Source organism: Lonchura striata, chromosome 2 (genome assembly GCF_050655825.1).
Source record: "Lonchura striata isolate lonStrDom1 chromosome 2, ASM5065582v1, whole genome shotgun sequence".
Lineage (NCBI taxonomy): Eukaryota > Metazoa > Chordata > Aves > Passeriformes > Estrildidae > Lonchura > Lonchura striata.
Genome location: NC_140704.1, coordinates 104,385,951 through 104,398,428, shown reverse-complemented (window position 1 = coordinate 104,398,428; position 12,478 = coordinate 104,385,951). Strand labels below are relative to the sequence as shown.

General features: G+C 37.1%; 1 protein-coding gene across 8 annotated transcripts in view; it reads left to right on the top strand.

Annotated features, from left to right (window-relative positions):
- The window catches only part of CEP192 (centrosomal protein 192), a 56,621-nt gene that overhangs the window by 11,216 nt on the left and 32,927 nt on the right, over positions 1 to 12,478 (top strand). For all 8 annotated transcript variants that reach the window (XM_085573709.1, XM_085573708.1, XM_085573706.1 and 5 more), the window contains 9 exons: positions 1,100 to 1,164; positions 1,246 to 1,437; positions 2,958 to 3,081; positions 3,202 to 3,332; positions 4,928 to 5,945; positions 6,059 to 6,182; positions 7,267 to 7,438; positions 8,740 to 9,637; positions 10,756 to 10,904. In XM_085573709.1, the coding sequence (XP_085429835.1) occupies positions 1,100 to 1,164; positions 1,246 to 1,437; positions 2,958 to 3,081; positions 3,202 to 3,332; positions 4,928 to 5,945; positions 6,059 to 6,182; positions 7,267 to 7,438; positions 8,740 to 9,637; positions 10,756 to 10,904 (2,873 nt within the window). The remainder of the gene's footprint in view (positions 1 to 1,099; positions 1,165 to 1,245; positions 1,438 to 2,957; positions 3,082 to 3,201; positions 3,333 to 4,927; positions 5,946 to 6,058; positions 6,183 to 7,266; positions 7,439 to 8,739; positions 9,638 to 10,755; positions 10,905 to 12,478) is intronic.

Genomic DNA, 12,478 nt, shown 5'->3' with positions numbered 1-12,478 from the left:
TTTTAAGGACAGAAAGGACTTGTTACATCTGATTCTTTGGGGTCTCATTTATGACATGTCTCTCTGTCAGCAAACTGTGCACACAGTGTGTTCCTGTATGGAATAGTGCAGGAGTACTCACTTGACAGTGTTGGGTGCTCCAGAAGGTCTCTGGAGGCTGTAGGGCTCACATAGAAGGTAAAGAACTGCTGACTGAAAGTTCAATTGGCTGTAACAATGTGTCATTGATAGTTCCAGGTTGCTTTTAGGAGATGAGTTTGGATTGCTCAATAAAGATATATTTCCACTTTGTTTTTTCCTCAGAGTATGTATTGTGACTTCCCATGAGTAATTTTATGGACAATAGCTGTATTCACCTTACAAGTTTGAATTCATTCTCAGCTTTTGCCCTGTGCCCTCTGTGCCTAGGGTTGCTCTGTGTACAAGGCCATGTATTTTTGAAGTTTTGATGAACTTAATGATGCATTAACATTGCAATCAAGTGGTAGAGTAGTATCTCTTGATCAGTTTTTCACAATATTTTGGTGAAGGGATTCTTAAGTGTTAGTTGTTCTGTAATGGTAATTGTGAAAATAGTACAGGCATTTGAATTCAAAAGTAAGACTGAGTTATTTGGCCTGTTAATTTGTGTGGGTTTTTCATTTATAGGTACAAGCCAGTATCTTTCTTTTGCTCCAATTCAAAGGTACCTCCTTGATGGAAAAAATTTTCAACCCCAAATCCAGTGAAGGTTTGATCTGAGTTAGCCATATGATGTTTGGTTCTAACTAGTATGGATATCGTAACCTATAAAAAGTTACAGTTTAGCTTGGGGCTAAGGCTGTTAGAAACTTTCTTTATTCACCACTAAGTTAATTAGCTAAATGCTGATTTTACTTTGGTTTCTAAAGATTCAGAAAGTACTCCTTTAAAGCTAATTTAATATAACTTTTCTTACCAAACTGGGATTGAACAACTCCTAGTGTGCCCCAGACTGTCTCAGGTCTAGAACTGTATGTGCAACAACTTTCCATCAAATTGAGTTTAACAATGACAAATAGTAATGACAGTACTTATCAACTTTTGCCTTATGTTAATAAATATTCTCTTTGGTTTCAAGCTGAAGCAGCAGCTATGATTGCACAAGACCAGGAAGAATTTGAGAAAGCACACAGGCTTATGCAGGTAACTAATAACCTTGATGTAAACAAAATAGTTTCCTAATTTATTTACAATTTACAACTTCTGAAATCTCTTCGTCTTCAGGCAGGAAAGATAGGCAGTCCAAATGCAAATGAACTAGCAAATACTTCATGGAGATCTGCTAATAGCTTCATTTTGTCAAGAACATCTGATCTTCATAAAGATGCCAGCTATTTACGTTTGTCTTTGGGGGAATTCTTTGGTCAGAGGTCCGAAGCTCTTGGATGTCTCGGTGGAGGCAGTGATGTGAAACGGGTATGTATCTAATGTTAATATTGAGAAACAAGGAAAAGACAAGCAATAGCTAGCACTAGTTTTGTTATTTTGTAACCAGTTCTTTATCTGATCTAATTTTCTATGTTGATTAAGGAAGGAAATTCTGTGTGTAACAGGTGTGGGTTGACTGGTTTCCTGCTGGAATTTCTGGTGTGAAGTGCTGCCTTGGTGTTGTTGAATGGTGATCTTCACCTTTTGGTCAGGAACTAATTATGTGTAGGATTAGAGGGAGAATTGTACGCCATATACAGGAGGCATGTTGGAGGTCCGGCAAATTACCCACACTGTTGAGTGAAATGCTGGTCAGACAAGGGTATTTACACAATGAGGGCATCTCTGAGTGGCTATTGATAGTTGATGTGCTATCTGAGCAATACCCAACTTCAGTAAAAATGTAATCATCTAGATTCTAACTTAGCAACATCTGTATGCTTTTTGCATGTGGTGGATACCTGGCACTTCTCTCTTCTGCTGTTGGTAGACAGGATCTCATCTGTGTTTCATACAAAAAAAAAAAAAAAAAGGTGGGGAAGTGTGTACAATGGGAAGAAGTAATCACACATGCTTGTATAATTCACTTGTGTCATGAGGAGTTTTTGGAGTTGGCGGAGTTAGTCTGTCCTAAGCATTCCAAGCCTTAGTGGCAGACCATGCCTTCAGCAGAGATGATGTGAGCATGTGTACTTTATTTTGAGTAACTGGTATAAGTAAGTTGTGTCCTGGTTTCAAATGGGATAGAGTTAAGTTTTCTTTGTAGCAGTTAGTACAGTGCTGTGTTTTGGATTTAGTATGAGAATAATGTTGATAACACACTGATGTTTTGGTTGTTGCTAAGTAGTGCTTACTCTAAATCAAGGACTTGGGAGTATCTCATGCTCTGCCAATGAAGCAGGTGCACAAGAAGCTCAGAGGGAGCATGGCCAGGACAGCTGACCCAAACTGACCAAAGGGATATTTTCTATCCTAGAACATCCCGCTCAGTCTATAAACTGGGGGAAGCTGGCTCACAGCCATGGATCACTGTTCAGGGACAGGCTGGGTATTGGTCTGTGGCCAGTGAGCAATTGTGCTGTGCACCACTTGTTTCTCTTGGATGTTATTCCCCTCTCCTTCATTTTCATTACCAGTATGATAGTTATAATTTATTCTTGTGTCAGTTATTAAACTGTTATTAAACTTATCTCAACCCACGAGGTTTGCCTGTTCTTTCCAATTCTTTTTGTCGGGAGGAGGTGGGGAGTGAGCAAACAGCTGTGTGGTACTTAGTCACTAGCTGGGGTTAAGCCATGCCAGTTTTTAGTTTATTTTATGTATGAATGATAAGTGCAGTGTATGTGTTAGACTGGGCATTTGCGATGCTAGGAGGCACACGTTATTTCTTAGTGGTATGAGAGCTATACTGAGCAAGCATTGTGGGCCAAAGCTGCTTTGCAAGCGCATTGAACCTATTTGTTAATTATTAAATTTACTCATGCTGTATTCTGGGATATTTTTTGTAGCCATCTTTTGGTTACTATATTACATCCCCGAAGAAAAGGCAGCCTGTTCCTTTGCTAATGAGATCTGGTTCATCAGGAGGTGACATCGGCCAAGAGATTTCACAGTTGTCTGAGGTGTTTTCAGGTAGTTATGGAACAGCTGTTTTTTTCTATGGGGCATTAAGGGAGCATGTGCATCCAAGAATGCAGATTTTTAGACAATTTCCTTACTGTAAATTAATTCCTTTTTTTTTGATATTGTTAGGTGACTTAGAAGCACAAACAAGAGAACATGCAAATTTTACCAACTCTGAAGATTCAGGGCATAGGGTGGATAAAGCTGCTGGAATACATGAAAATATTAATACAGAAGCTGCCACCAAAAGTAAAGCAAAGGTACTGCTCTTGTGTTTTTCTTTAAAGTGCAACTATGAACTGAAACAAAATTACTCAGTTATTATTGTTTCTTTGAATATAGCTAAATTTGTACTTTCACATCAGCTCACTGCTTTTTATATTGATCGCTTGAATCCTAGTATGTTCCCCTGTTTCTTAGGACAGTTTCATTGGAATGGCATGATCGTGTAGTAAGTCAGGTGTTACTATCACCATCTCATTTTCCTTTTTCTTCCAACTTAACTTTTGGAATTTTTCAGTTGTAGGCTGTTGATGTTCTGTGATCAAGCTTCTGAATTTCAGCTGCGTCTTCCCCTTCTATTTTTTCAATACAACAGCTTATCTTTAGCATTGGAATAAAATCTTTTAGTTTATAGAATTTAAGAATATAAATGTGGTTCAAGTCTGAAGAAAGTGTCGTTTTACTTTGGTAGTCCTTGATACCTACCTTCCCTGCCTGTGTCACCTCCCTAAGCCTCCTGTCAACGCTTCTACTAATGGAGGCCAGGATGTTGTTGAGCTTCTTTGCCTGGCTTGTCATCAACTTCCTGTCTGTCAGGACCCTCAAGTCCTTTTCTGCCAGGCTGCTTTCCAGCTGGTTGGCTCAGGGCCTGTATAGGGGCCTGGGGTTATTCTTCCTTAGGTACTGGTCTTGGCATTTCCCTTTGAAGTTCTCAGCCCATCTTTCCATCCTGTTGAGGTCCCTCTGAATGACAGCTGACTCTCCTGGTGTATCAGCCACACCTCCCAATTTTGTATGATGATGGAACTTGCTGAAGGTGCCCTCTGCTTGATCATCCACATCATGAATGAAGTTGTTGAACAGTACTGGCCCCTGTCTAGAGTATCTCCAGGATACTGTACCAGAGAGTGACTGGCCTCCTCACAGACTTGGTGCTGCTGATCTACCCTTTGAGCCTGGCAGTTCAGCTTGTTTTCCAGTCCAGTCAAGGTGTACATATCTGCTCCATGCGTTCTCTGTCTTTTGATGAGGTTGTTGTCAAGTTCATGCATGTGTATCTCCAGGAGGACAGGTGTTTTCAATTCTTCATGAGTCCATGTCTGTCTGAGAGAGACAGAAAGAAACTGGGCTCTGGACATAACTGTCTACCTACTCTGTGCCCTTTGCTAAGAGTAGCCAATGTGAAAACTAAAGAAATCAGACTTGAGTAATAGAAAAAGCTGTAGGAATAGCTGTGTCTTCTCTCCGTAGAGGCAGATGATTTCAAGTTAATTGGGAAGTTACTGTATATTTGGTTATTGTAACTTCTGTGCTGTTTGTCCCTGATAAGATTTTACTCCCAGTTACTTCAACTGAACTAAATAAAGCATTTTAGGATTTGAAAACTTTCACAGGAACTAAGGCTTCCTAGTAAGTAATACTTATTTAATCTAGAAAACCCTTTGTGAATTAGACTTAAAAAATCAGGAGAATGAGAATGTCTGTTGCAGTGGTCCTTCTAGACAGGTGTTTAAAAATGCATCAATGAAGAATGTTAATATATTGCCATAACCTGAAATGCAAACATGAAACAAAACACTAAACAAAAACATTTCTTACCGTGGTGCTTAAATTTGTTTTTTTTTTGTTGTAGGATGGACTTCATAAAGGCAAGTTTGAGGACAGCTTGTCTAATAATTCTGACTCTGTCTTGAGTATCAGCACAATTGCAAATGCTATTGCTAATGCTTCCTCCAGTGCTGAACCTTCCCAGCTAGCTGCTATGATGATGGTACTCTCCAATAAAAGTAAAAGAGCACGTGTCCTTCCTGGAGTTGTTAAAGAGGCTGAACTCTCTGCTAATGAGATATTATCCAAAAATGAGGAAAATAGTGCATTTGATATGGAAAAATATCTCAAAAAAACAGAGGAGAACAGATGTGAAAGTGAATACGAGAGTGTCATGAAACATGAAGCATCTGTCCAGAACCTTGCATCTGATACCTTTTTACTGGGTGAAGATAAACATAAGGATGCTCTTGCAGAAGACTGGATGAATAATTATAGCAAAGAGCAGGGAGTAGAGAAGCGATTGCTTAATTATCTTAATGAAGAAAGTGACAGTCAGAATTTTTCTAGTCTGTCTGGTATTCCCAGCCATAGAGATGTAATTGCAGATAATGTTCGATGTTCAGAGAAGTTGTCAGATGTGGTAAATAGTAAACATTTACAGTCAATGGATGCTGATATTAGAACAGAGACACTTAATGAAAATGAAGCCCACACATGTGGAATTCTCTCAGCAGCAAAAATGGAAGTGGCACAGCGAAATCTGCTTGCATACCAGAACAGCAATCTCACTAAGACATGTAGTATAGGAGCAGATAGAGAAACAGTAGATCAAGCAGCAAATGCTGTTCCTGAACTGTGTAATGATTTGGTGGAGGGAAGTGCAGGAAATACTCTGTCCCTCAGCAACTTAAGACATGCCAAGCAATCTAGTAAATATGTCTCAGTAAGTCCTACAACAGCCAAGTCTGTGCAGAAATTGAACAATGATGAGAGGAAGCAAAATATAGAGAAAAGAAGCAAGGATGCCAGTACTCCTCGTAGGGGGAATGCAAAACATGTAACTTTTGAGAAGCTCTCCCCAACTTTCCAGAATAGTACTGGTAAGTAAACCTATATAAATACAATTAGTTGTTGAAAAAGCTTTTTTTTTAGTCAGTAAACTTGTTTCCTGTCCATAAATAAATGTGGTGTTTAATTTTTGTTTATTTGCCAGAGCATAAACCCATTCTACCTGAATGTGACTTAACTCGGGAGGGTGAGCAGTGTAGCTTCAGACCTTCAACTTCACCTCTCATTCACTCTTCTCCTAGTGATACTTCTGGAACAGCATTTTCAGGGTAAAGTTCTTGGTGCAGGTTATAAGAATTAGTGCTTCATGAGGATTGTTGGGGGATCATGTGTTAGTTTGAATGTTGACTGTGATCTTTATTAGGCTAAGACTTCATTATACACTAAGCTGGACATTGTGTAGACCGATGAAGATGTATTTTTAAACTTAAACATATTTTGCTCTATTTGCTTCTCTGATTTGTATCATTGCTTGTTGTGGGAGAGGGTGGGTAGAAATATTTGTATTGCTTTTGACTATTTTGTATTTTGATACATACTTGCATCCAAGGTTTAAGATTTCCTTAGCAACTAAAAGAACAGTGTTTCTTAAATGAACTCTCGTAACAGTGTCATAAGATTACAACTAAATTAATTCTGTAGTCTTAAACACAAATGTGGCCAGTAGCTAATGGTTGTGTGCAATCTCATAAAATGAGGCAACTGATTTCCCTGACTTAACTTTCAACTTCACTGTTTGTTATTTAACTACTGTTTGTGTTTGTATGTGTTATTAGAATTACAGGCTGTCTGGCATTTCTCAGAAATTAATATGTGCAGGAGAAGATGTATTTTTGCAGGCGCATTATATAGCTATTAGGATTTCCAGTTTAAATTGTCAATTATTTTAATTGTCATGTTAGCTTTTCTTATTGAACAAAGTGCTGAGAGATCCTGTGTTTTCAGCTATTTGAAATGAAGAGAATCTCAACAGTGAATAGGAAACTAATGTGTGATGGCCTGGGAGTTTAAATTATTTTGTTTCACTTTTAATCTAGTTAGATACAAGTCTATTGAGTCACCTCTTTTAATAAGTTGTGTTGCTTCTGTGGTCTTAGCATCTGAGTTCAGCTGTGGAATTCTGATGCTTTACCTATATGGATTTATATAGAATGAAAATGTGTTTTACGTACATCAAAGGCAGAGCTTGTAAAGGTTAATTGAGAGCTGATTTCTCATTTCTACTGGCTAGCATTTAACAGAGCATCTAATTAAGTTGACTTAGAATAATATAGGTAATGGGTAACATTGATTTTCCTGATGTCATTAAAAATATCTATTTTAATATTGGCATATTTTGAATCTCTTTTTCAGATCTGAAGTGGACTTTACTTGCTCATCACATTGTCAGGAATCTCCGTGCAAAGAGAATGTGGTACCTCAGTCTGTTTATTCGAGTCCAAGCATGAGCAGGTTAACCTATGTCTCTGCATCTGGCAGTACCTGTAAGAACTCAGCAGTGATACATAGTCCAGGGACATACTGGGTAAGAATAACAAAACAGCACCTCACCTTTGCCCCTAAATTATAGGTCAAAGTAATTCTAAATTAGAAAAGCCTTCAGGGTTTTCAAACAGTTTAGGATATGCTGTGCATAGGGAAAAGGTATTCTTTCCAGCTTCTGAGTTATTCAGAAATTTGAGTTTTGGTATCACCTGTGCTAAATACAGACATATTAATAAATTCAAACATAGTAAAAAAAGTCAAAGAACTAGAAACTTCTGAAAAAGTTTGAATTGATGTATTTTTTCCTTTAATTTTTTTCAATAGGTTCTCATTAAGTCATTCTGTTCTTGGAATGTGCTGCAGTATTCCAGTAGTATTTTGATTGCTTTCATCACACCTGAGGCTCCCTTGCTGTTCAGCTTCAGCTGTTATGAGAATAATTTTCCTGGTTTGTTTTTATTCTGGAGAAATTTTAATAAATATGTAATGTATCTTGTACTACTTTTTTGGGACTGAAACTATAATTTTCTACCTCTGACAGTCATTCTGACTGTTTTTACTGGTTTAGAAAAGAATGTACACTGAGGTTTAAATTTGTGTTCAGATTTGCAGTTTTAGACGGATTAAAATAATTGGCAATCTTTTATCTGAATTTATGTATTCCTTAGAATCTGGAATCTGTTACGTTTCCCCCCTTCCAAAGTGTGTGTAATCATGGATGGAACTTTTAAAAAACAGACATATGAAACCTGAAGAGCCTTTCTGACTTACATGCATATCTGTGTAAATATAAATATAGCTCATTCCAGCTATACCATACCTGTCAAAATGACAGGTCTCTGGGCTTCAATGATTTCTTGGTGTGAGCACACAGAGAAAATGTTTGTATAAGTGCATTTTCATGCATCTCAAATCCTTTTCAGCTACTGATTTGGTTCAAGGCCATTCACTTTCTTGGGTTTTTTTGTTTTGTTTTTTTTTCTTTTTTAATCTGGCTAGTATATCTGATGTGTTATTAATGCTGTTTTGAACACAAATATAAAAATACAGCACCACAGAGACTGCTGTGAAGAACATCAGCTCCATCTCAGCCAGATGCAGTAGAATGTGTCTTAAGGGTAGCAGACAGGTTGAAGCTGCAGGTTTTCTTTTCCAGGATGAAGAGTTGCAGTTAAAAAAGCAAAACTTCAGACAAGACAAACTTGATTATATTGGATGGCAGTCCCAATAATGATCACACAGGAAAGTTTCCTGAACAGGCAGTACCAGAATTAGGTGTGTCTTATGTACCCTATTGCTTTTCTAAAATATGTAATACTGCATGTTATATTTGTTTACTAGGGTGAAGATGCTGGTGAACTGAGCACAACAATAATACAGGCCAGCCCAATTCCTCCTCAGGAACATAGAAAAGAAAATCTAGAAGACCGCTCATGCCAAAGAAACAGAAAAGAAGCAGTACTTAATATTGACCAGAAACGAGAAGAAAATGAGCTTGCTGGTTTTCAAAGAAAACCTCATAATATACTGGACCAAGAAGTGCTCAAAGAAGGTTTTCTGAAGATTAATCAGCTTCCATTTATTCCTTCAAGTGGACCAGCAAATCATGAGGACCTACACCATGTTAAATCAGCTTTACCAAGTAAACTCTGCACCTTTCCGCCACTTTCTGTCAATGTTGATGCACAGGAAGTGTGTCAGGATCAAACAAACAAAGCACAGAGACAAGGATTGCCATCTCAGAATGTATTACCTCTTCATTCTGGATTAAACACCTTTTTGCCGTGCAATCAAAACTCATCTGGTGAACAGCATGTTCATATATCCACTGTTAAATCCCATGTCACTACCTCTCAGAGTCAAGCAATTTCTTCTTCTGTACCCACTTTGCTTACAGGACATTGTCTTGCAACAACTCCTTTTGCACAACAGCATCTGGGAACTAAACAACCTACAGGAAATGCAGTTTTGTCTCAGTTTCATGGCTGCAGCTCTGCAGGTTTTGGCCTTCCAGCAGGGCTTCCTTGTTCTGGTATCCCAGCAGGACACATTGAGAATCCACTTATGTTAGGAATTCCTTTAGGTCCAAATATTGATCCTGGCTTTTTGGGTGCAGCTTCACTTTATAATCCACACAGTACTTCATGGAATAATAATATCTTAAATATAAAACCATGTACTGGACAATCTCTTGGAGCTGGTGTTAGGGATTGGGAGTTGTCAAAGTCACCTGGTATTGGTGAGTATGATTTTTACAGTGTGTTTGAAATACAGCTGTGGATAGGAATGCTGATAGTGATGTTGCTTATGTTATAGTAAATTAAGATGGTACTAAGTGTGACTGCAATGTTGTTTATGCAAACCTTATTACTAGTTTTCCATATTTAATGTTGTTCTCTGACTTCAGTATCTATTCTTACAGCTCCCCTAATGATCTTAAAATTTTTTTCTCATAATTTAGAAGAATTTCAGTGTTCTTCAATATTAAGTAGCTTTGTGCTTGTATAAAGGATCTAGAACTACCTTTCACAGGAGGAAAAAAAATCCTAGCTGCAGTTCATACTAGGCAAGACAAGTCATGTTCTTGAAATTCCATTGTGTTTTATCTGGAAAATAGAGGACACTTCTATTTCCAGCCTAATTTGGTATTAGCAGTCAGTGGCCAAAACCCATAAGAAGGTTGAACCCCATGGAGGGATTGAAACTGTTTGCTGGTTATGAAGGAAAAGACAAGCTGCCAAGTGTCCTCTGTCCTTTCTGCTTATTACTTGGTATCTAGATTTAGCACTAAACCTAAGTAACACAAATTACTATTTAATTTTAGAAACTTCTTTTAACCTAGAATCTTGTTAGTTGTTTTATGCTATACTTTTTTTTCTGGCTAATTCTTTCAGCCTAAATGACAAGCTAATGGGGTTGAAGAGTTGAAACAGTGACAGTTTAGAGCTTGTTTATTGAGTGCTCCAAAGCATTTATCTTAGTGCATTTTAAAATAGTGAAATACTCCTTACCTATGTTTATACTAACAATATTTTGTAATAGTAATATTCAAATTTTCTGAGTTGGGCTAGTGTTAATTAAATTGTGGCCACTGAGTGTTTTATATCAGGTGTGTGTATATATATATATATATATACACAGTATTTGTTTTTGTGACAGTAGAACTTTAATATGCAAATTAGAAATTATCAAAATTTCAAATTCGTGTTTGTGAAAAACATTCTTATGAGAATTGTAGGAGTCAAACATTTCCTTGCCATAATGAAGCATTTATCAGATGAGTTCATAAACTTAGTGGCAGCCTGAGTGCTGATTTGCTTCTGAGTACTTGTAACAGGAGCATATTTTCTTCCAAAGGACATATAAAAGTACCAGAAGAACTGAAGTTCCCTAATGCCTGTTGTGTGGGAATTGCATCACAGACAGTTCTTAATGTTTATAATCCAACTGACCGGTGGTTGCAGGTCAACATTGGAATACGCAGTGTTTCAGTTAATGGGGAAAAGGTAAGAGATTTTTTTTTTTTTTTTTCATAAAACTGAATAATACTGTCATCTTACCAGATATCATATGTAAAATCAAGGCTCTCTTTACAGATCTATGATTTTTTCCCGTTTTATAGTTAATATGCACAAAAGCAATGCTACTTTTTTTGGCCAGGCCACCAAACTTCCTCCAACAAGTAGATTTTGTGAGATAAAAGCCACACGGAGGTGATTGATCTGTAGAATTGTATTGTGTGCATGAAGTGTTGGAAGGTTTGAGTTATTCATTCCCACCTCTGTGTATGCAAGAAAAGTCAGCCCTAGGCCAGAAAACATTTGTGCTGAGGACTGTTAACTGCTGAAACGTTTTTGGCAGTTTGCTCCTCTTTTTTTGAGATCAGGAGATCTTGAATGATGGAAAATGAGAAATATTTAGAGCATGCTTCAAGGTAGATGTGTTGTTCTGTTGGTTGTTAGGTAGCTTGTAGGCCATAAATAGGATGTCTGGCACTTCAATTTTGTTAAATTCTATATATTTCTGTTTTCATACTAATAGTTCCAGAAGTAAAATATATTGAGAACTTGAGAATGAGTTAGATTCAAGGTCTGTCAGAATGATTTAATTCCTTTTATTGATGAATACACTTAATAGAGAAGAATATAACAACAGAACAAGCATAGGGTACTTTGAGCTTCTGGCAGTTTGATACCTGGTAACTTCAGTTAGATGTTATTTCTGTTCTTATTAGTTTTTGATAGACTGCTCTTTATCTAGCTAATCTAATAAAACTATGCAGTACTGTCCACAGTTCAGCTGTAGATTGTATAAAGTATTGCTTTTTTCTTTTTTTAAATATGGCTCTTGCTGTTCTTATATGATCCATATTATTGAGGAATAGCACAGAATTATTTGCTTTAAATATTGCAGCTTATAAGTCTTAGAAATTCTGTTCACATCCCTCAGGTATATTTTCCAGCAGATGTAGCATGTGTCTTTCCAGGACTATGATTTCTGGTTTTGATCTTGTTTTCTTAGAATACTTCCTCTTTAAAGAACATCCGGCCACAATTCTGTGTGTTCGTGTGTGAATATATATATATATATATATATTAGTGTGTGTGTGTGTATGAGAATAAGGATTTGTTGCATAATTTTCTTATCAGCTTCATAGGGCTTTTATGTAGTTCCTGCTACCAGTGATTCTGTTATATCAAGAGGTGATTTTTTTAAATTAAATTGCTTTACAGTTGTTTCCATGAATGAATATGAATATGAAATTGTTTGATTAAAACCAATGTTTTTTCAGTCAACTTTGAGATACACTGCTGTTCTTTCTCAAAAATCAGGATTTTACTTAATAATTTTCCCAGTGTCAGTCTTTCACTGATGGTAGAAAGAAACCTCAGCAATTTTCAGGCTGACTTCTCTGTTTCAATTAAAAGAAAAGGCCTGCAGTTGAGCAGGATGCAAATGGGCTATGAATATGAAGATGTTTTAATTAAATGGAGGAGAACTACATATTAAATGTCTGTGTTAAGCAGTGGTGCCAGATAAATGTGGCATTTGGAAAGGAAATGTCTTCTGGTAAAATACC